This window comes from Schistocerca americana, chromosome X, assembly GCF_021461395.2.
Source record: "Schistocerca americana isolate TAMUIC-IGC-003095 chromosome X, iqSchAmer2.1, whole genome shotgun sequence".
NCBI lineage: Eukaryota > Metazoa > Arthropoda > Insecta > Orthoptera > Acrididae > Schistocerca > Schistocerca americana.
This window is the reverse complement of record NC_060130.1, coordinates 707933295-707955700: the sequence shown is the minus strand read 5'-3', so window position 1 is coordinate 707955700 and position 22406 is coordinate 707933295. Positions and strand designations below refer to the sequence as shown.

The following is a 22406-nucleotide window of genomic DNA, read 5'->3' as shown; positions in this document are numbered from 1 at the left end:
GCAACACTGTGTGAAATAACTGCAGAAACCAATGTGGGACATATGAAAAATGTATCCATTCAGATAGTGTGGTGAAATTGAGTGTTAATGAACTATGGCAGCCGATGAGCAACGCGAGTACCTTTGCTAACAGTATGATATCCCCTGCAGTGCCTCTCCTGGGCTTGTGACTACATCAGTTGGACCCTAGATGACTAGACAACCACGGTCTGATCAGAAGAGCTGCAACTTCAGTTGGTAAGGGCTGATGGTAGGGTTTGAGGGTGGTACAGACACAAAGCCATGGACCAAAATTGTCAACAAGGCACTGTGCAAGCTGGTGGTGGCTCCATAAGGGTGTGGACTGTGTTTACATAAAAAGGACTGATTCACTGACTGGAAATGGTTATGTTTGGCTACTTGGAGACCATTTGCAGCCATTTTTGAACTTCATGTTTCCAGACAGTGATGGAATTTTTATGGGTGACTAAATGCCATGTCACTTGGCCACAACTGTTCGTGATTGGTTTGAAGAACATTCTGGAAAATTTGAGTGATCGATTTGGCCATCAAGATCACCTGAGGTGCATCCTACTGATCGTTTATGGGACATAACTGAGAGGTTATTTTGCGTACAAAATCCTGCACCGTCAACACTTCATATTTATGGATGGCTATAGAGGCAGCATGGCTCAGTATTTCTGCAGGGGGACTTCCACTGACGTGTTGAGTCCAAACTACATGAGACACTGCATAAAGGTGGTCTGACACAATGTTAGGAGGTATCCAATGCCTTTTGTCACCACAGCGTAATGAACAGGAGGATCTCATATGGTTACAAGAGCAAAGGAAATGTGCTATTGGAGAACATTGCCATGACATCAGGCATCCTATGGACTATAACAAAACAGATATTGTAGCACATACTTCCAGCTAATGGTATTGTGTTATTAAGGAAGCAGTTGAGATTAAATTACAAGAAAGCATATAAAGAGGGATGGAGGTTTTTGCTTAAATTATGGTCTATCTGCTCAAACAACAGGGGGACAAAGTTACTCGAATCCCTCAATGTACTTCCACCATGTCATCTGTACATAGTTTTCATTTTGGTTATGTTCTTGTCATGAACATTATGGTCTCATATAAATCTGTATTAATTTCACCTATTTGGAATAGCATCAGTATGTAACTGAATGTATCTTATGTTCTAGATGATGTGCTTAAAATTTATATTATTTATGAAAAACTTAATACTGTTGTTAAACTGGAAATGGCTTATTTATATTCTTTATGGCAAATAGCTGTTTTACTGAGATTGTGTAGATGATATTAAAAAGAGAGTCATAATATTCATATGGGAGGGGATGACAGAGAATTTCTACAAGTCAGTTAAAACAATATGTCTCAGGTGTTGCACAGCAGAGTAGCATACTTGGTGCAGCCAGAAAATTTTCATATTTCTTCCCTGGCAACACCAGGGGCAGAGCAGCATGGGTCAATAGCCAGATGAAAAGTCAGCAAGAAAGACTCACTGATGATGCATCAGCAAATTCAGAAGCTATTGCAATGCCCTGTATGGGCTGAGTTCTCAAAGAAGCAATGAAGCAAAATGACATCATGGCGATAGAGGGACATCCTGCTGACTGTGCAAAGTGTCACAAGCTTAATTCAGATTATAACGGTGCAGCCTCCCCCAGGTCTCATATGAAATGTCCGATACCACCTATTTTTTATATGCATTCTGTCTTAATTGAAAAAAAAAAATGATATTCATTGCAAAGGCATGTGGAATGTTCTGGAAGCACGTGCATTGTCATAATTAACGGTGCATTGTTGCCACTGATAAAATTGTGTACATATACAAAATGAAGTAACTAATCAAGAAATTGAAGTAATAAGTCCATAGCAGTAAATAACTAGGGAGTGCAGAGATGTTAGCATGAAAAATCAATGCTTCTAATTAACAAAATTGTAATCTAAAAATCCAGTAACACTATCTTGAGAAACAGCTTAAAAGTTGTTACCAAGTAATGTATTTTCATTTGTTATTTATTTTTATGTCTTCATCTGTAATTAATATTCTTTGTAATTACATTTATAATTAACTCTCCAATTGTTTACATCTCACAATTTACCAATTTATAGAATTTGAGGCCTTATTTATACATTTTATGTATAAAATTGGATAAAGCACAAGCTCTGTACTACCATTGAGTATTTGTAACCAAATCCAAACTAATTAATTACATAAGTAAAATAATACAAGGGACATTATTGGAATTAAAGTTCAGAATGATTTTCTTATGGAAAACTGAAGATATTACTACAAAATATTGTCATTCAGTATAGCATTTTATACCTTATTTGGCTGTAACATCAGTTTCTTTATGTTTTGTAAATTTTAATTGTAGCATCAGAATTGTACAAAATTAACAATGCTTTATTTTGGAAGTTATTGTTAAAATTCTATATAAAGCGATGCAGTGAGGCTGCGAGTTAGTTGTTGAGTTGTTGTTTTGTCAGTCAGTTTTAGAGTTACTTTTGGAAGTCAAAGAGATCAGTGAAGTCTGTCCATGTTTTGTTTACATGACAAGTGTGCAGTTCAGATGTCAATTAATGTGAATACATTTTGTGAAGCATGAAAATTTCCCATTCATTCATCAATGGACCAGGCAGAGGAAACTTAAGAACATTCAGCATGAATCATTACAAGATAAAGAGTAAGTATTCAGTTTATTGACATGGTAGAAAGAGTGTCTGAAAGGTGAAGCTGTGAAGTCCTGAAGTGACCAAGAGAACTGACCCAACAGGAAAATTAGGATGAATGATGTCATTGCCACCCCACCACAGGAGAGCACATGGGCTCATCGTGTATATATACTATCTATCTTCTGGTGGAGTTATATTCAGTCTGCAGCTGTCCTATTGAAAGGTGAGGCTGAAGTCAGTTGACCCTCTGCTTTTGGAGTGGACTTTGATCTTCTACAGAACAGCAAGTCCTGTCTGGAGGGATTTAGTTGCTGTGAGCTGCAGCATCAACTATCAAGTCAAAATCGATGATGAGCTGTGACTGGCACCAACTGGCTGGTCTTCTGATAACCTAACCAGCAGTGCCTGGTTGCAGACCATCATCTGTCATTGTGTGGGTGAGCCACTGCTGACATTCATCTCTGTTCTTGTGGCAGACTTGGATCATGTCAGTCTGTCTCTCTCTTCTGACTGGAAGCCATGGGACTTCTCTGCATGACTTCACATTCTCTGAGCAGAGATAGTAGATGCTTTCCATGTGTGCAGTCTATGATGGAGTCATGATTGCCCTGGCCATTGTCTCCTGGAAACTGTGTGTGGCGTCACTTGGCGTAGACATACCTGAGTGCTAACACAGATGAGACAACTGTCCTCATGACATCACTGCTGCTTAGCCAACATGATACTTAATGCATGCCAATTATAATCAATAATTATTAAACGGTGCATTCCATGGCTGTATACTGCTGCCAGCCCTCCCCTCACTAGCTGCCTGAACATCAAAGAGTCAACTGTTGTGTTTTGTGGATAATAAATGTTTAATATTGTAATATTGCTTCAAAATGCATTTGGGAATCAGATAGGAGCCTCTGAATGGGTGTATCAGTATCTCCTGGGTGGTCAACTATTTGTCTTGTCCTGACAGTAATCTGGCCTTCATTCACCACCCACTGTAATGTCCTACCCTCCAAATGCTACACTGCATAGAAACCTCAGATAGTAGCCACAAAGAAAGCCAGAAAAGCTACGAAACAGGGCAGCAGTTCATTTTTCTTTAAATGAAAAAAATCAGGAGCTCAGCATGTAAAGAGAGTTTTGCTGGTGTCTTTTGCTGCTAATGTGGTGCATGCCCGACTATTTCACACTACAATTACCAGTTACCTCCATTGAAGATTACTTACAATTAATACTACAACTCAAAATTTGCAACATGTAACTGTTATGTGGCTGTATGTTGTATGTTATTAAACGATATGTATTATGAGACTTTTTGTGAACCCTCTACATACACATTAAACAGTTCTCTGAGATTATGAAATGTCTACCTTGATGAATTAATGAAATCTTAAATGAATTTTTCTGTATTCAGCATTTAATAATGACTTTTCCTGACTGAATGGAACAGACCACTTACAACACATAATAGATGTAGAATTATCTGAAGTTACACCTGTATATTCATGACTGGATTGTGTATTAATTAAAGCTGTCCTGCTTCTCGTATAGCATTGTGCCACAGTAATGAATTGTCTCTCATACTAAACACACTTATTTGGAGCAAAAACATCCACATAAATAAGTCAAATTTAAAATGCAGCATTAATGTTGGACAGATAAAATATTTGAAGTTTTATTAATTACCTGTTATGATGCAAATTACAGTTTGTTTAAGATGTTTCACCTTTGGAATTTTGACCACTTCAGTGTACACAATTAGCAATTTGCTGATGTGTGATGAATTACCAATCAACATAAATGCTTCTAAACTAGTAGTTACGTATGGAAAGAACTCCTGCAAATAGATAAATAAGTCAGAAAAAACAAATATGGACCATTATTAAAAAATACAAAATTCTGATGAAAAATAATGAAAAGTATACTATTTATTTCAGTCTTTAATCTGGCATGACCTATAAAAATGTAATAAAATATGATTTTTTGAAATACTGCTTATTACTTTTGTAAACTCACTCACACACTCACTCACTCTCTCTCTCTCTCTCTCTCTCTCTCTCTCTCTCTCTCTCTCTCTCTCTCTCTCTCTCACACACACACACACACACACACACACACACACACACACACACACACACACACACAATGCAGGGTGTCCCACATAAAACCTGTATGCCTCACATACCAGTTAATCATCTCTAATCTAACTGCTTGTGAAGTGGCAACTCTGTCTTGAAAGTTGGATACACTACATTTTATTGGAAACTTGAGTGCAACTGCTTGTTTATGTGTCAGTTGCTGCAAGAAACTTGTATTGTTGAGTTGTTACAGAAATGAGGCAGTTTGCGTTGTAACAGAAAACTGATGTTGTGCAGTGTTACATAAAAACAGGCTCTATTAATGAATGTAAGGAAATGTAAAGTGAAGTATCCTGGAAGGAAACTCCCCACAACAAGCACTATTCAAGATCTCCACAAGAAATGGAGGACTGTAGGATCCATCTAGAATGTGCAGAGGAATAGGTAACTGACAGTGTGTATCCCTGAAACTTTAGACAGAATTTGCATTGACATTTTGAGAAGTCCCCACAATTCAGTAAGAGTAGGTTATCACAATAGGTTGGTGTGTCTCATACACCATGTCATTGTGAACTAAATGATATGAAATTAAAAGCCTATCATGTAAGTATGAGCCAGCCGAAGTGGCCGTGCAATTCTAGGCGCTGCAGTCTGGAACTGCGAGACCGCTACAGTCGCAGGTTCGAATCCTGCCTCGGGCATGGATGTGTGTGATGTCCTTAGGTTAGTTAGATTTAACTAGTTCTAAGTTCTAGGGGACTAATGACCTCAGAAGTTGAGTCCCATAGTGCTCAGAGCCATTTGAACAATTTTTTTTTTGTAAGTACGGTGCAAGAGTTTAAATTTGTGGATCAGGGAAAAAGAGTTATTTATTGTAACTGGCTGCTACTTGGACCCCTTGCTTTACCTTATGTCAGATGAGGCCTGGTTTCATTTGTCAAGTTATGTAAACTCCCAGAATTGCAGATACTGGTCACAGGACAATCCACATATGCTGCATGAAGGATCTCTCCACTCATAGAAGATAGGTGTTTAGTGTGCTTTGTCTGGCATGTGCATTACTGGCCCCATATTTTTCAATTACACCTTAAACAGTGCCAGATATCTAGAGATCTTTGACTCTTTCTATGAATGGTTAAGAGATGCAGAGAAGCTGCATGCAGTATCCCACCAAGCTGGAGCAACTGCCCACAAATTCAACCAAAGTATGGCACACATGAGATACGTGTTCCCTAAAATCAGACTTGTCAGTAGAAGCCTCTGGCTTTCCAAGGTCCTCAGACTTAGCATAATGTGATTTTTATTTACAGGACACACTAAAAAGCAAGGTGTATGCTGACACTACTTGCAGAATAGATTATCTTAAGCGATACATTACTAGAGAAATTAAGGATATCATGACTACAATTACAGCGTGTTGCTGGTAACGTCATCACATGAAGTCAGCGATGACTGGATGCCAATGGCCATCACTTCTAGTATCTCTTATAAACAGTTAACTACATGTATTTTAATGTTACCATTATCTATTCTTTTTCAGTTAGTTCATAGCTACTTGAATCTCCGGTGTCAGGTGTATTATGTGGGACACTGTATAAAATTTGTTAGTTGGAAGCATAATGCCTCACAAATGGAAATGACAGATAACATTCTCTGTGCAATCAGTTCACTAGTGATATGAACTACTACTGTTTTGCTTAAATCAACAACCTGATAATAGGAGAGGGTACAATGAAAGATAATGATGTCATCTCCAGTGATGTACCAACAATTTTTCTGCTGGGGTTCAGGCAAATCCAGTCACTGACTGTTGCTGGGGGAAGTGGGAGAGGGATAAGCAAATTCTCTTCACTGATTGTTGGGGAGCAAAAAAAATTTGTACACTCCTGGAAATGGAAAAAAGAACACATTGACACCGGTGTGTCAGACCCACCATACTTGCTCCGGACACTGCGAGAGGGCTGTGCAAGCAATGATCACACGCACGGCACAGCGGACACACCAGGAACCGCGGTGTTGGCCGTCGAATGGCGCTAGCTGCGCAGCATTTGTGCACCGCCGCCGTCAGTGTCAGCCAGTTTGCTGTGGCATACGGAGCTCCATCGCAGTCTTTAACACTGGTAGCATGCCGCGACAGCGTGGACGTGAACCGTATGTGCAGTTGACGGACTTTGAGCGAGGGCGTATAGTGGGCATGCGGGAGGCCGGGTGGACGTACCGCCGAATTGCTCAACACGTGGGGCGTGAGGTCTCCACAGTACATCAATGTTGTCGCCAGTGGTCGGCGGAAGGTGCACGTGCCCGTCGACCTGGGACCGGACCGCAGCGACGCACGGATGCACGCCAAGACCGTAGGATCCTACACAGTGCCGTAGGGGACCGCACCGCCACTTCCCAGCAAATTAGGGACACTGTTGCTCCTGGGGTATCGGCGAGGACCATTCGCAACCGTCTCCATGAAGCTGGGCTACGGTCCCGCACACCGTTAGGCCGTCTTCCGCTCACGCCCCAACATCGTGCAGCCCGCCTCCAGTGGTGTCGCGACAGGCGTGAATGGAGGGACGAATGGAGACGTGTCGTCTTCAGCGATGAGAGTCGCTTCTGCCTTGGTGCCAATGATGGTCGTATGCGTGTTTGGCGCCGTGCAGGTGAGCGCCACAATCAGGACTGAATACGACCGAGGCACACAGGGCCAACACCCGGCATCATGGTGTGGGGAGCGATCTCCTACACTGGCCGTACACCACTGGTGATCGTCGAGGGGACACTGAATAGTGCACGGTACATCCAAACCGTCATCGAACCCATCGTTCTACCATTCCTAGACTGGCAAGGGAACTTGCTGTTCCAACAGGACAATGCACGTCCGCATGTATCCCGTGCCACCCAACGTGCTCTAGAAGGTGTAAGTCAACTACCCCGGCCAGCAAGATCTCCGGATCTGTCCCCCATTGAGCATGTTTGGGACTGGATGAAGCGTCGTCTCACGCGGTCTGCACGTCCAGCACGAACGCTGGTCCAACTGAGGCGCCAGGTGGAAATGGCATGGCAAGCCGTTCCACAGGACTACATCCAGCATCTCTACTATCGTCTCCATAGGAGAATAGCAGCCTGCATTGCTGCGAAAGGTGGATATACACTGTACTAGTGCCGACATTGTGCATGCTCTGTTGCCTGTGTCTATGTGCCTGTGGTTCTGTCAGTGTGATCATGTGATGTATCTGACCCCAGGAATGTGTCAATAAAGTTTCCCCTTCCTGGGACAATGAATTCACGGTGTTCTTATTTCAATTTCCAGAAGTGTATATTTTTTGAAAAACTGTTAAGCAAATATTATTAATGTGGGTAGGTCTTGAGCTGTCAGGAATGTGCTTTTCTACAAGGTGAAGCAATTCATTAATATTATAAGTTGTAATTATGGGCCCAATTTTATATTTTCTGTTTCTTGGAAACAATGTTCTCCTTTTAATTTTGAAAAAGACATCACATAGCTGGAAAGACCTAAGTTCTATTTGCCTCTGAGACCATTTCTGAACAGTAGTTCACATTTTCCATAGACTGTAATAACAAACAGTCACTGATTAACCTCTTAGATTTGTTGATATCATTCCTATTGTTTTGGAAACATTGTGCATCACGTCTTAATGAAACATAGAAAATCATAATTTCTTTGAAAAAGAAGAAGGCATTTATTTTGTTTCCTTTAGATTCCAAATATTTCACATACGGGTTCATGGCTTTCTTCTGGAAACAATTCTTCCATGTGATTCATAGTATTAATTTCCCAGCCCTATCTTGAGGGATATGGAGGAGGATTAGCTGGGTGAGTCTTGATTGTGTCATTGTTGATTTGAGGCAAGTTTTAAGTCATAATAAGATGCTGGCAATACTGGAACAGTCATAATCAGAATGATCAAGTGAATAACTTTATAATTTTCTGGAACAGTTCTTATCTATGATATGTTCCTCATTAAGATATCTTTCATTAGAGGATGCATTAAGTGTTTGAACACCAGTTATAATGTTTTACAGCATTTTGAGCTGTGCATAGGGTATCTAGAGGTTAAAGGCTGCTGTGTGTGTACTCCAACGAACTCTTGTATGTGTCATGTAGATGAAGAATTTGTTTCGAAGGATGCACCAAGTATCTATTCGAGATTTCTCCTGGTTGAATCTTTGATAAATTTCATTCAGAAAGACACCAAGAATTTCAAACACATTGCACTTAAATCTTCATTCACGAGACAGTTCTTCAGGAACAGGCAATGTTACTCTGTGTTTCAATCTCACCGTTTTATTTTTTTCTTGGCTGAGAGATATCTGGGTCTTGCTTATGCACAGTCATAATTTCCCTTAAATGTTTATAAGATTTTACCCTTACAGCTCCTCAGGTCAGACATGCTGCTATCAGCCATTGTGCTTTCAGATACGTATTCATGTTGTCAACACTGGATGGTTGCACAAAATCTGCATACACATTTTTTCTCTTTATGGATTCCAGAATTATTTTGGAGATATCTTCCACAGTATCATCTTTAAGAATGATTTTCCTTACACCCTTGTTCTCCACAGACCTTTCAGATGAACCACCAAAACAATAGGTGCATAGAATTCATAGCAAATGTCTTCAAAGGATTTATTGGTTGCCAGCATTTATAACCCAATATCCACCAGGCAGTGTAAACTCAGAAAAAGCATCTCAGAGTTGATGCAATGCACTTCAGAGTGTGAACTCCTGGCCAGCAGTGTGCATTATTGAATCTGCCATAATTCTGAAAAATGGAGAGTTTTTTACTGGTTGCACAACGTCCTATGTGAGCCATAATTTCCAGTATTTCCAATCCATCTGTGGCATGAATCAGCAAACTAGTGTTTAATAGTATTAGTTGAAAACAGTCTTTGTTTCAATTTTAGATTTTTTATTTATCAACTACGTGTTTCACCTTACTTAGGCATCTTCAGGCTGATCTTAATTTGGTATTTCTTAGGACGATCCCTTAGACAGTGTAGCTAAAGGGCATAGTCAAGTACTTTGCTCCTGTGAACATGTACACGTTATGCAGGTCTTTGAGACACTCATGTCCATCTAGAAAGTATTTACTGATGTTAATGAAGGTGATGTTGGCCTGATGTACTAGACGATGCACTTTAAATACGCTGTCTAAAGGATCGTCCTAAGAAATACCAAATTAAGATCAGCCTGAAGATGCCTAAATAAGGCAAAACACGTAGTTGATAAATAAAAAAACTAAAATTGCACACAAGACTATTTTCAACTAATTCCAGTATTTTGTTTTGTAAAAACAGGATTAATCAAGTGTTGTGGCACTTCAGTCACACCTTTAGTTCTGGTAGATTGTTCTCCCTCTCACTGAGGCATTGGGTGAGGTTTCCAGCGATCATTTCATGACCTCTTAATGAATTTCCTGTTTTATCCAGGGAACTGACTCTCTCCTGATTCGCCAGCATTGTCATTGTCACATGAGTTGACTGATAACAGGTATGCTGTTTTCACTTGCAACAGACTCTTGGTAAAAAAAGTCTCCTCTCATGTATCTGGAACTTTCCTATAGCTTCTTGTCAGTTACAGAAACCTCCCTTAAAAAAGATCATTTCCTTTTGTGCTCTTCTTTTGCATAATATATGGACAGACTTAATACAGTCGTACCAAAGAACACTGTAATGTAGCCAGAGAAGACACAAAACATTCTGATTCATAAGATCTTCCATTCCTTCAGTGAAACTTGTGCCTGGACAGAACGGGAAGGAATCTAGTTGAAGTTGTAAGGCATTTAACAATGTCTGGCGGATAGTAACTTCAAGGGTATAAGACTTTGATTTAATTATTAAAAAGGTGCAGTCAACCAAAATACTAATCATATATTTGCTAATGTAAGGCATAATGTTTATTACTGGCTCTGTACGCAGAACTTGTACCTACACTGCTACGTAAATTTGGGTGGAAGGGGGGGGGGGGGATATAAATTATATATAGCCCTTCCCCCTGTAACAAACTTTCTTTGAAGTGTAGGGGAAAGTGAGCCACCTTCCGCATCCTCCCTCCTCTCTGTCTGAGAAGCCGCACGTGTGAACTGATAGTTGAGACCAAAGTTAGGAGAGCAGAATAAATATTCTAGATTTCATCATTCAACAATGAAAGAAAAACAGAATAGATGCTTAAACATCAATAAGTGTATGGATTAGAAAGTTGAAGTGTGAAATTACATACCAGACGTATAGTCTGCTGTTAAGACATATCTACAGTTTTAGCATGACCAACAGATATATTAGAAATAATAAAACTGTTTGGTACAAGGAAACTCATAAATGAGTTAGCCACAGCAAGTCGTTAAATGTAATGGGCAAAAATGTAGTAAAGAGGTTATATCTGAAAAATGCTGTATTGAAAGACTCTGGAATACTATCAGTCATATTCACATGAACATGACTTAATACAAAGTGAGTTTCAATGATTGCCAGTAGACAAATGGGGTATTAAAATTACTTTTTTGTAATAATTCTGAACACAAAGGAATCAAAGTTAACACCAGCAATGTCTGATCAAATTTACAAACATATCTCACAAGAATATATTTATGAAACAGAAGAAAATATATCAAAATAATTGTAAATGGTTCATATTGTCTTTAAATGCTTGTTAGCTACGACTAGAAATCTGAAGTTGCATCTACCAAACAAAATAGAATTTCATACCTTTCCAACACTTCCTTGAAAGACGTATACAAATGTAATCATTGCAGCCATGACAGCTAAACTACACTGTAGTTTCAGGAACACAAGACAGTTTTGATGATACCACCAATGGGGTAGAAGCAGAACTAGTGTCATCATAGTTTGCAGCAAACATACAATACAGCCCACCAAAGGAATCAGGTGTTGGTTGATAGTAGGTGCAGAAGTAAGCTGAAAATAGCGACATAGAAAACTTTTGTTACTGGCATAAAATAGGTCTATTAAATATAAAACACAAGAGAAGATAGTTTCCCTAACATCACAGGAGAACCATAACTAGTACAGTTTTTTTATTGTAATGCTACTAGAAATTCAAATGAAATATAAGCATTGTTGTTTTAATTTCCTGAACATTATGGAAACGAATCTGCTCTTACATTTTCTTTGTTGTCAGTACCATGACCATAAACGAATGCTGCATTTTCTCATTTAGGCTATTATTTACAACAATACTTTCTTTGTTATAGTAAATAACAGTCTAATTGGAAAAATGTTGCATTCCTTTAATTTATTCTTGACAAATTTTAGAACATTCATTATAGTTAGATTCACACTTAACTCGTTGTTCTTGTCATCATTTACTTTGTATATTTGTCTTCTCTGGTTCACAATAAATTAGATGTAACAAACACACCTATTATCCAGTCCTAAGCACACAAGATGCAGATGCTTTTAAGGAACGTTTTGTGGAAGGAAAAAATCTAATTGTTAACAAAAAACAGATGTTATATATTTTTGTTGCCTCCAGCACCATCTCCACAATTATCATAATAGCAACGGCTACCTTTACCAACCATTATTATATACAATATCTTTATCAGTCACAATTTTCATATTTATAATGTTATATATGAATTGCAGGGAATAATAGAAAGTATATCTTTCATGTGGTCTATAGCAAAAAATACTACATTAAAACATTCTGAACATTAGTAACCAAAGATACAGTGGCCCCAGAATGAAACAAAAGCAAAAAACCTTTTGTATTTGTGACCCTTAGTGAAGTAAAGTAGAGATATGTGATATTGTAGATTCAACAATTTTTTTGAAGTTTCAGTACACATTAAAGTAACTGGGACTTCTCATCAGGCAGGAAATGGAAGTATGTAATTATTCATAAGTGTAAAGAAAAGAAAAACGTTGTTATCACTACAACAGAAGGAGGTGTGAGAGTGTTATTTGTGAATGAAGTATCAAGTCAAAGCATCAATAAAGTTTTGAAAAAATCAGCATACATATTAAATAGAAATGTGGTAAAAAGTGTGACAACTCCAGAACTGTTTCAGGAAATGAATTAAAAGAGACACAAAAAATGGAATAACTGTCATTAGAGTGTAATGCAGAAGCTCCAATACCTGTACAAGTTTAATTGCAGAAACTCCATCAGTCATTGAGAACACAATTATCAGTATTCAGTCCAACAACTGTCAAGCACAGTCCATTTAATATGAAGTATAAGGAGCAGTTTATTTGGAAATGTAGAGGTAAAGTGGGAGGAGGTAAAATGGAATAAAGAAAGCACAACTGTCAGAAATCAAGAAATAAAACATTTGGAAGGAAACAGCATACCATTCTCATGCAGCGTATTGGCATGCCCCATCTCCTGGACAATTACCCATAGACTTGAGGAACTACAAGATATCCACTGAATTTTGCCAAGTTAGCTCTTGCTATTGTTGGAATGATGCAGATGCAGATGTAGTCGATAATTAACATGTGATGCACTTATGTGCCACACACCAGTACTCAGTAAATTCATAGCTGAATGGTTTCCTGCTAGTTTTCCTCAGTCATAATAATTTAGGGAGCTACAAGAATCTTTCTATAAACAGGTCTCTGAAAAAACTGTAAGAACATCACCACATCACCTTGCTCACAGTATATGGTGATTAATGCAAACTTTCTACCAGACAGTTAACAGCCTCAGATAACTGAATTAAAAAAAAAAAAGAGCTGTAATAGGGTCTACAGCCATGATACATTTCTTGAATGATATTAATTTTCTGCAGTAACAGCCAATGGGGCAAACTGATATCATTCAACTCATTAACATCTACATTTAATGATTCTGATATGAAACGGTGTAATTTTTTTCCAAATTTCTGTTACCAAATATCGTACAACACTGATCAAAAGTTGCAAAGATGGATACTTTTAGACATTTAAAGCATAATATACAAAATTAGAAGGAGAGTTTCAGTTCAACCAACAAGTGTGTGTGTGTGTGTTTGAGGTTTACGGGCGCTAAACAGCGTGGTCATCAGCGCCCAAACGCTTAAAAACAGTAACACATGCAGTGAAAGGACTAAGACGAACAGCGAACAAGGAGAACGGCTAAAAGACACAGACCTGACGCAGGTCCAAATCCTCACATACAGAGGCAAAACAAGAGGAGAAGGAACACACTAAAAAGGAAGGGAAACAAGGAAAAGAGAACAGAAACCGAAGGGAAACAAGGTGGTAATCGTGACTGGCTGACCTCTTACCTAAAACCTGGGTGAACCAGTCACCCAGCAGCACATTAAAACCCTCGCCCTAAAATCCGAGGCAACAAATTGGACAGGACACAAAACCGTAAGACCTTAACTACAGTCGTTGCGTCATCTTGTAAAATAGAGGGCAAATCCGGTGGCAAAGAAACCACCGCCCTCTGATCAGAGAATAAAAGACAGTCAAGTAAAATGTGGCGGACAGTAATCTGGACGCCACAAGCACTGCAGATTGGGGGGTCCTCCCGCCGGAGTAAAAAACCATGCGTTAAGGGACTGTGCCCGATCCGGAGGCGAGTGAGGAGAACCTCATCCCGCCTGCATGACTGGTAGGGCGTGCGCCATGGCCGCGTGGTGGCCTTGACCATACGCAGCTTATTTTCACCGACTGCCAGCCACTCCTCTTCCCACTGACGCAGAACTCGATAACGCAGGAGGGAGGTAACAGCATGGAGGGGGACGGCACATGCAACAACGTAAGGGAGGGAACATGCATCTTTGGCAGCCACATCCGCCAGCTCGTTTCCCCTAATACCCACGTGCCCCGGCACCCAGCAGAAGGAAACCTCCTTCCCCTGCCGTTGCAGGTGGAGTAGGGCATCATGGATGTCCAGGACGACCGTATCCGCTGGGTACAAGTGTTGCATGGTCTGAAGGGCACTCAGGGAGTCAGAACAGATGAGGAACTTACGACTGGGAACACATCGCATCTGCTCCAATGCCCGCAAGATCGCAAACAATTCGGCATCAAAGATGGTAAACGCCGCAGGAAGCCGTAACTGGACGACTCGATCAGGGAAAACAACAGCACAACCAACAGAGTCCCCCTCTTTAGAGCCATCCGTAAATACTGGTACATGGTCGGGATGCTGGTTTAAAATATCATAAAATAAGGAGGTAAAAACAAACGCAGGAGTGCAGCTCCTCCGGGACTCCTACAAGTCTAAAAGGACGCTGGGCCTCTGGAGCAACCAGGGAGGCAGGCGAGTAAAACCTTGTCGTTGGGGGGCCACACGCTCCACACCAAGGGACTCAAGCAAATGCTAGGCACGAATCCCAAATGGTCTCGTTGCCCTGGGACGACTGGAAAAGAGAAGTTCCATAGGCGGTCGGGCAACGGTAGGGTACGCAGGGGAGGTAGGACAGGCAAGGAATTGACACACCCGTCGCACCATGAGGAGTTTCCGCCGGATGGCGAGCGGCGGTTCCCCTGCCTCAGCACACAGGCTGGGGATGGGACTGGTACGGAAGGCACCAGTGGCCAGCCTGATACCCTCATGGTGTACTGCGTCAAGAATCTTCAGATACGAAGGCCTTGCTGACCAATACAAGGTGCAACCATAGTCAAGACGCGATCGGACGAAAGCCCTATAAAACTGCAGCAGACGCGCCCGATCTGCTCCCCAGGACCGATGGCTCAGACACTTCAAAATATTCAGTGCCTTCAGGGCCCGCACCTTGAGGTCTTTAAGGTGAGGCAACCACGACAACTTGGAATCAAAAGTGAGGCCCAGGAATCGCACAGTGTCGCTAAAAGGAAGAATGGTGTCCCTCAGACGCAATTCAGGGGAGGTAAAAAGACGTCGAGAACGATTAAAATGAACACACACACATTTGTCTGCAGAAAAGGTAAAACCCGTCTTCGCAGTCCATGCCTCTAATCGCTGTATCGTAAGCTGCAACTGCCGACTAGCAGTGACAAGACTGGAGGAAGAACAGAAAACAGCAAAATCGTCCACAAACAAGGAGCATTGGGCAGGACTCCGGATAGTGGACGTAATACTGTTAATGGCGACGGCAAAGAGGGTGACACTTAAAACGCTTCCCTGAGGAACACCATTCTCCTGCACATACAAATCAGATAGCACATTACCAACAACCAACAAGAAATATCCCATTGGTGAAAGCTATGGGAGGAAGTATAAAAATTCAAGTCCTTAGAAATTTCTAATAAATCAAAAACTCATTGTTACTAAACAAATGAGTAAGTTAGTAAAGTTAAAAACATATAGTGAATTAAAATATAAAATTTTAGTGTCTCCATGAGGCAAACTAGCTATAAAATTAATTTAGAAAACGAGCAGTTTGAAATCAGGGTATCAGTCAGAAAGTACCTTGATGTTGAAGGGTGGTGGAAATGACATTAAAGAAGCCACTTTTTGTCAGACTGTAGTGAAGAACTGTGTAATCAGTTGCAGGGGCTGGTGCAGTTGGCAGTGCAGGCATGTGCTGGTGAAACATCTTTGCCACAGGGAGTCACCATTGGTGAGAAAGACTGCTCCAGTGCCAACAAACAACCACATCAGGCCTTAAAGTTCGAGACCTCAGTAGAAAATGTAGTTGTGCCTACAGTTGTCATTATCAGAGTTGAAGGTGGCTGCCACTTACACAGCAATGTACAAGGTTACACTGCCACCACTGTGACAGTCGTGATAATTTAACATGGAATGCAAAGTAACAGTAATAGCTGAACTGCAGATTTGTGTACTAGGTGGTTCATGGCTTTGTTACTGTCACTTCAAAGTTGGCAGAATACATTTGCTTTCACACTCATGAAAGCTGTCGGTGTACTTTGATTAACATATCTGCCCAGAAGGGAAGAAACCTAATTTAACTGCTTCCTTTCAAATTGTACTGCTTTTCTAACAAATCATCTGACGGTGACCAGAGGAAAGATATGTTTTCTAGAGCCGCTACATTGTGAGAAAGGTCATGAAACGTCCAAAAAACTATGATTATCTGCCTTTGTCAAGAAACTACTTCTGCTGTAGTAACTGTTCAAATTATTTCAAGTTCTATTTCTCAAAAGACTAATCCTGCTGTGATAATGATTGAAATTCCTTGACAAGTCAAAAAATGTCCTTAATTTTAAGTAATAAACAAACAAACAAACAAACACACACACACACACACACACACACACACAAACAAGATGTTTCTTGTTGTATCCTTGGCCTGTCAGGAAAGAGCTCAATTAATAATTCAGTTTTATTCTCTTGAAGAAAGTACTGTTTTGTGTTTTTTGTTTGTTTACCCTTGGTAAACATAGGTTTTGTCCGGTCCTTGTACCATGGTCATGAATGCTGATGTTTGTGACATATTTGCTGATGTTCTACTTGATGCACATAACAGATTAGTAGATGTACTCACAAGGTGTAGCAAGAAGCACAGTTGCTCAAATAAATCTTTACAGCTGCGATGCAGAAGTTTGAAATTTGCTTTTAAGGTGTCTACAACCTTCCTCTGCAATGGTACAAATTTGGCGCCCTGTAATATTATCCTCAGCCTCAGCGATGGTTTAAAGAGCAAGGTGTTGTCACATGAGAAAAAAAGACAGACCTAAGAAGTTCAGGTAAGGTGTACTGTGAGTTAATGAGACCGCGCTGGCACATCTCACCACAATTCTTCCCAATACCACCGTGTAAGTTGTAACGTCGCAGCTATTTGCACGGCTGCAGAGTTTTGCAGTAAGTTTTATTCCGTTAGGTCAAGCTGTATTGGAGGCTGGCAATGAAGCCTCCAGCCCCGGCCGTTGTATAGTCGGCTGCTGGCGTCATAATGCCATCTGTCGTGGTGTGCGGACCGTGAGAACTACGCTGTGTGGAGCGTACTAAGGTCACTTATTCATCTCACCTAAGAACTAAATAACTGTAATAAATATGATCTGTTTGTTTTCAAATTTGGTATAGAAACTTTTATAATTTAGAAGGGATAACTTTAATATTTTTGAAAATATAAAAATCTTATTAAAAAAGTACTTAAAGGACACTTAGTGAAGTAAATTCAAATATGAATCATGACAGTTTAAGTTTCTTTGTCATTTGAAAATACTAACAGCACTCTCAGTGCGCACAAGTTATTTTTAAAGAATTTTAATTCTAAACTTTTAATAATTTTGCTTTCGTAAGGAAAATAATACCGTTTAATAGTTGATATTTATATTTTGTGTTAGGGTGGGAGTAGATGAGAATGAATGCGAGTGTGTATGTGGGGACATATGTCAAATTTTAATTTTATAATGTATTACACCATCCATAACTAGCAAATGTTACGTAACCAGGATGTCCTGAAAATGGCGAATCCCCCTGACTGGTGGATAACGTATGTCTAGGAGCGTTTGCTTTGTAATAAGGCAGCCAGAAAGATAGTAAGAGGATACTTATTTCAAGCATAGTTATTTTTAATTTTTGTTTGGTTTGGTTTTGTGGAACATTTTGTGAAATTTTGCAATATTAGATGACGTAGATGCATCTGCAAATGCTGATTGGAGTAAAGCGGTTTGCACGCGAAATTGATCATGAAAGGTTAATCTGATTGGATGATCATTTTGATCAACTAATGAGAGAGAAGTCTTTCCCGCGTAATTGAATGAGTTATATGCCCTGTGACCGACGGCATTCGGGCCTTCGTGGTCTCGGTGTCGGACTATAAGGTCATGTTAAATGAGCCCGAAAAAATTATCTGTAAGATGAAGAAATGACGGTTAAATCGCGCTCGGTTTATATCATCGTGCTAGCAGATGCAATTACGGACATTACCGTGAAGTTTTGAGAAGTTTTGGAATGTTGGTTGCAGAATAAACCGCGTGTGAAACTATCGGCCTTTGTGAATATTCTGCGTGGCGTGTTCCGTATGCATGTACAGAACATTTTGACGAGCATCTTCTTTCGAAGAATCCGCTGAAAAGGACCGAATATGAACTCGTTTTGTAACAGTGTGTTGTCTGTGTGAATCTCGTAATATTTCGGGTGGGAGCACATTTCTGGCTGTCTTAGCCGTGATATAAGCTGCACGACCTAGAAGTAGGTGTACTACCGACTTAAACGTGGGCTTGGTGACACAATAAATGAAACGGACCGTAATAAAACATCAGTACCTACAAAGAAATATTTTCAATGAAGGGAGGAAGCACCCACTTTGCCAGTTATTGATAAAGATTTACAGGTTTATCTTGTTACTGGAGTTACGCGGACTTTGTAATCGTAAGCATGGACGGTGGTTTTCTTCAACGCTGCTTTTCTCATCTTCTACATAGTACCTTCGAATGCAGAGCAACGGAAACCCCGCCCCGCCGCAATTGGTGCTGATCGGCCGGAAAATCAAATAAATTGTACAATATAGAGTTCGGGAGAGTAGGAACTGTATATGAAAAAGCAACAGTGTTTAATTGAACTCGTTAAGTGATCACACGGTGTGAAAAAAGGAACGGTAATGCAGGACTAAAGACACGGTGTGCAATTGAACGTGCGTTGAAAATATGACAACGAGTGGGACGACAACGAGTGGGGCGACGCGGCAGATTTCGGCAGCGACACCAGAGCTACGAGAGATGACGTCGCGCTAAAGCAGCCAGGCAGACGGGGCAGTTGGCAGCCGTGGACGGAGTGCTGGCCCGTAAACTGGATCGGTGGAAGCAGGGCCTGGAGAACGGGCCCGCTGTATCGCCTAGTTGTGCAGATCGCAAGGAAGAAAAGATAAGTAGTGTTCTACTTAAAATTTTATGTGTGTGAGCTGAAAAACTGTCTGAAATGGCTGAAAACATTCAGGAAACTGTAGACGAGAAACTGGAGGTCGATTCGGAGAAAGTTAAAGCTGAAAATGATTCCATGAGTAGTAGTTTCAGTTTTGAAGTATCACAAGCAAATACGAGTAGCAGCTTGACAGATTCAATGTATACTAATTATGGGACGGATAGTGAACTCAATGTATCGGAACCTAGCACCCCGATAATGCCTGTAGCTATTCCAAAAACAAAACAGGAAACAATGTCAGTTACTAATGTTCCAAAGGGTAGTGTTTCCGAAATGTTAACAAATATTTTGACACATGTAAAGGAAATGGGCTTAGAACTTAATGGTAGATTAACTGGAATAGATTTCAAAATGACCAAAATGGAGTCAGACATAAAAACTTCACTAAGCTCTGAAATAAATGAATTACACAGTGAAGTTGTTGAAATGGATTCCAAAATGAGTAAATTAAGTTCAGAAATAAATGAATTGCATTCCGAATTTGACCAGGTATTTAGTAACTTGTCAGTCGAACTGGAATCTAAAATGGAGGATAAAATGTCTGAGTTGAAGGAGTCTTTAAAAATGATATGACTTTGTTCAGTAATAATGTTAAAAGTGACATTAATCAGGTCAGGCGAGAATGTAATGCTGCCATTGTAACGGTGAAAAGTTACAATGAAATGAACACCCTTAGCTGCTTACAGGGGTTGACATACGTCAACGGGGACAGATGAAAATGTGTGCCACGACCGGGACTCGAACCCGGGGTCTCCTGCTTACATGGCAGACGCCCTATCCATCTTTTTTTTTTATCTCATTTTGTTCGGTTTCGATCGTTGCATCTGCTTGGGGCGGACGTCGTAAGACATACGATTAAGTTCGTTGTTGATCGATTAACTCAGTTTTTATATTACAGAGGGCAGCTAACCCTCTGACCGAGCACGCTGAGCTACCGTGCCGGCTCCATCTGAGCCACCGAGGACACAGAAGATAGCGCGACTGCAGGGATTTATCTCCGGCACGCCTCCCGCGAAACCCACATTCTCAACGTATTGTCCCGGACTACATTCGTAGTCCGGCACATTATACTCATTACTCGCGGCGCGTTGCCGATTCCCGTATGAGTTCGGGCATTGTTTGTGCATTCGCACAGAAGAAGAAGGTGGTCAAGTGGCCGGCGAGCCTTAACTATATATATACACTAAGCTGGAATCTGTTCTTTCGGACATGTCCGAAAGAACAGATACCATCTTTGTATATATTTGGTGAAAATTGAATTACACTCGCGAATTGAGCAAGTTGCTGAGGATAGTGAACAAATAAAAGAGGATGTAAATCTAGAATTATGTAAAGTAAATGAACAGGTTCACAAAGTAGAGAGACACTGTGAGGATAGTCATGTAGTATTGGAAACACAAATTAAAGAAAGGAAAGATGTGTGTGCAAGATTTGGAGTGGAAGTGTCTAATGAGATCACTAACATTGAAACTAATATCCAGCAATTTAGTACTAGCGTGAACAGATGGAGGTCTTAAATAAATTTTGGTCAGGGGAAAAGTATGATCCAAAGAAAGAGGATATTAAAAGATTTATACATAAATGGGTAACTACATTGTCATATTTAACTGCCAAGGTTGAAACAGAGAAAATTATTATGGGGATCGAAAACAAGTTACCGCGCTATTGGAGAAATAAGATTATTTCGGCATCTAGGGATGACACTGACCGGTTTGTTCATTATCTTGAGCTAGTGGAAGGAAGAGGAGAAGAACCGACGAGAGTACAGGCCTCCTGTTAGGTCTAATGACCATAGAGTGGAAGTCATTGTAAACAGAATAGGCATAAAAAGAGGTAATGGTTAGTGGGGTAGATACAGAGGGAGAGGAGATACTGCTGGAAGCAGGTTCATTAACCCGGAATGGCGTGCCAGCTACTATCAGCTGACAGACGATGACGTGATGGGTAGACGCAGCCTGACAGGTGACCGAAATGACAGAGGCAGTGATCTCACACAGGAGGAAAACTGTTAGCAGTCTGTAATGACGCTAGCGTTTGCAGACTGAAAGCACGAAATTTAAACCCACTAGCGACGCCCTTTATTAAGAAGGTACCGATTGGACAGCATGGGGGTAGCATAAACGAAAATAGAAGGGCAGAGGAGAATGACACTGCAAAACAGTTTGATTATTCAGCTTAAGGGAGAGCTTAAATGAGGGATGCAAGAACCATATTAAGGAGTGAAGACTCAGGTCAGGAGGTGGGGGTAAAGCAGCACTGCGCAGCCGACGTGAGACTACCTGTAAACTGTGGAAGTAATGCGAGGGGGATACAAGAGGAGGTTGTGAATAGACTGAATAGGGTAATTTCGCAGAGTGAGGGTGAAGGGACGGAAGAAGAAGAAGAAGAAGAAGAAGAAGAAGAAGAAGTAAATCAGTTAAATAATTCGGACAACACCTTGTAAAGGGTTGCAGATACAGAGAATAGTTTGGAGGGGGAGAAGTTAGAACGATGTTTCGATTTGTCTATAGTGGAACGGATAGTGAAAGCCGCCACTAATAATGAGTGAAAGGAGGATCAGTTGAGGTAAATGTGCTATCTACAGAAGGGGTAGGTTTTGACAGGCGTGAAGTGGTGCAGGATTTACTAGATGAACCCGAATCTGTAGTCAGAAAAGAATATATTGAACAACCTATAATTGAGGTGACAGTGTTTAAAGAATAGGTTCCTTGTTTAATAGATACTGGTTCGGAAGTGTGTGTAGTGTCTCTGAATTTTGTGAATGTTCTCCCTAAAAGTAAGCAAATAGTGATAATGCCTGTGAGTAGGTTAAAAATTGTGGTGACCACGGGTAAAAGCAAGAAAGCAGTGAAGCAAGAAATATTGTTACCAAT

The 22406-nt window shown here is 40.5% G+C and overlaps 1 protein-coding gene across 1 annotated transcript in view; it reads right to left on the bottom strand.

Moving 5' to 3' along the window:
• The window catches only part of LOC124556266 (adhesion G protein-coupled receptor L4-like), a 370316-nt gene that overhangs the window by 44306 nt on the left and 303604 nt on the right, over window positions 1-22406 (bottom strand). Inside the window, exons 12-13 of the mRNA XM_047130252.1 lie at window positions 11475-11684; window positions 4369-4519 (exon numbers count right to left, since the gene is read on the bottom strand). Coding sequence (XP_046986208.1) covers window positions 4369-4519; window positions 11475-11684 — 361 coding nt within the window. The remainder of the gene's footprint in view (window positions 1-4368; window positions 4520-11474; window positions 11685-22406) is intronic.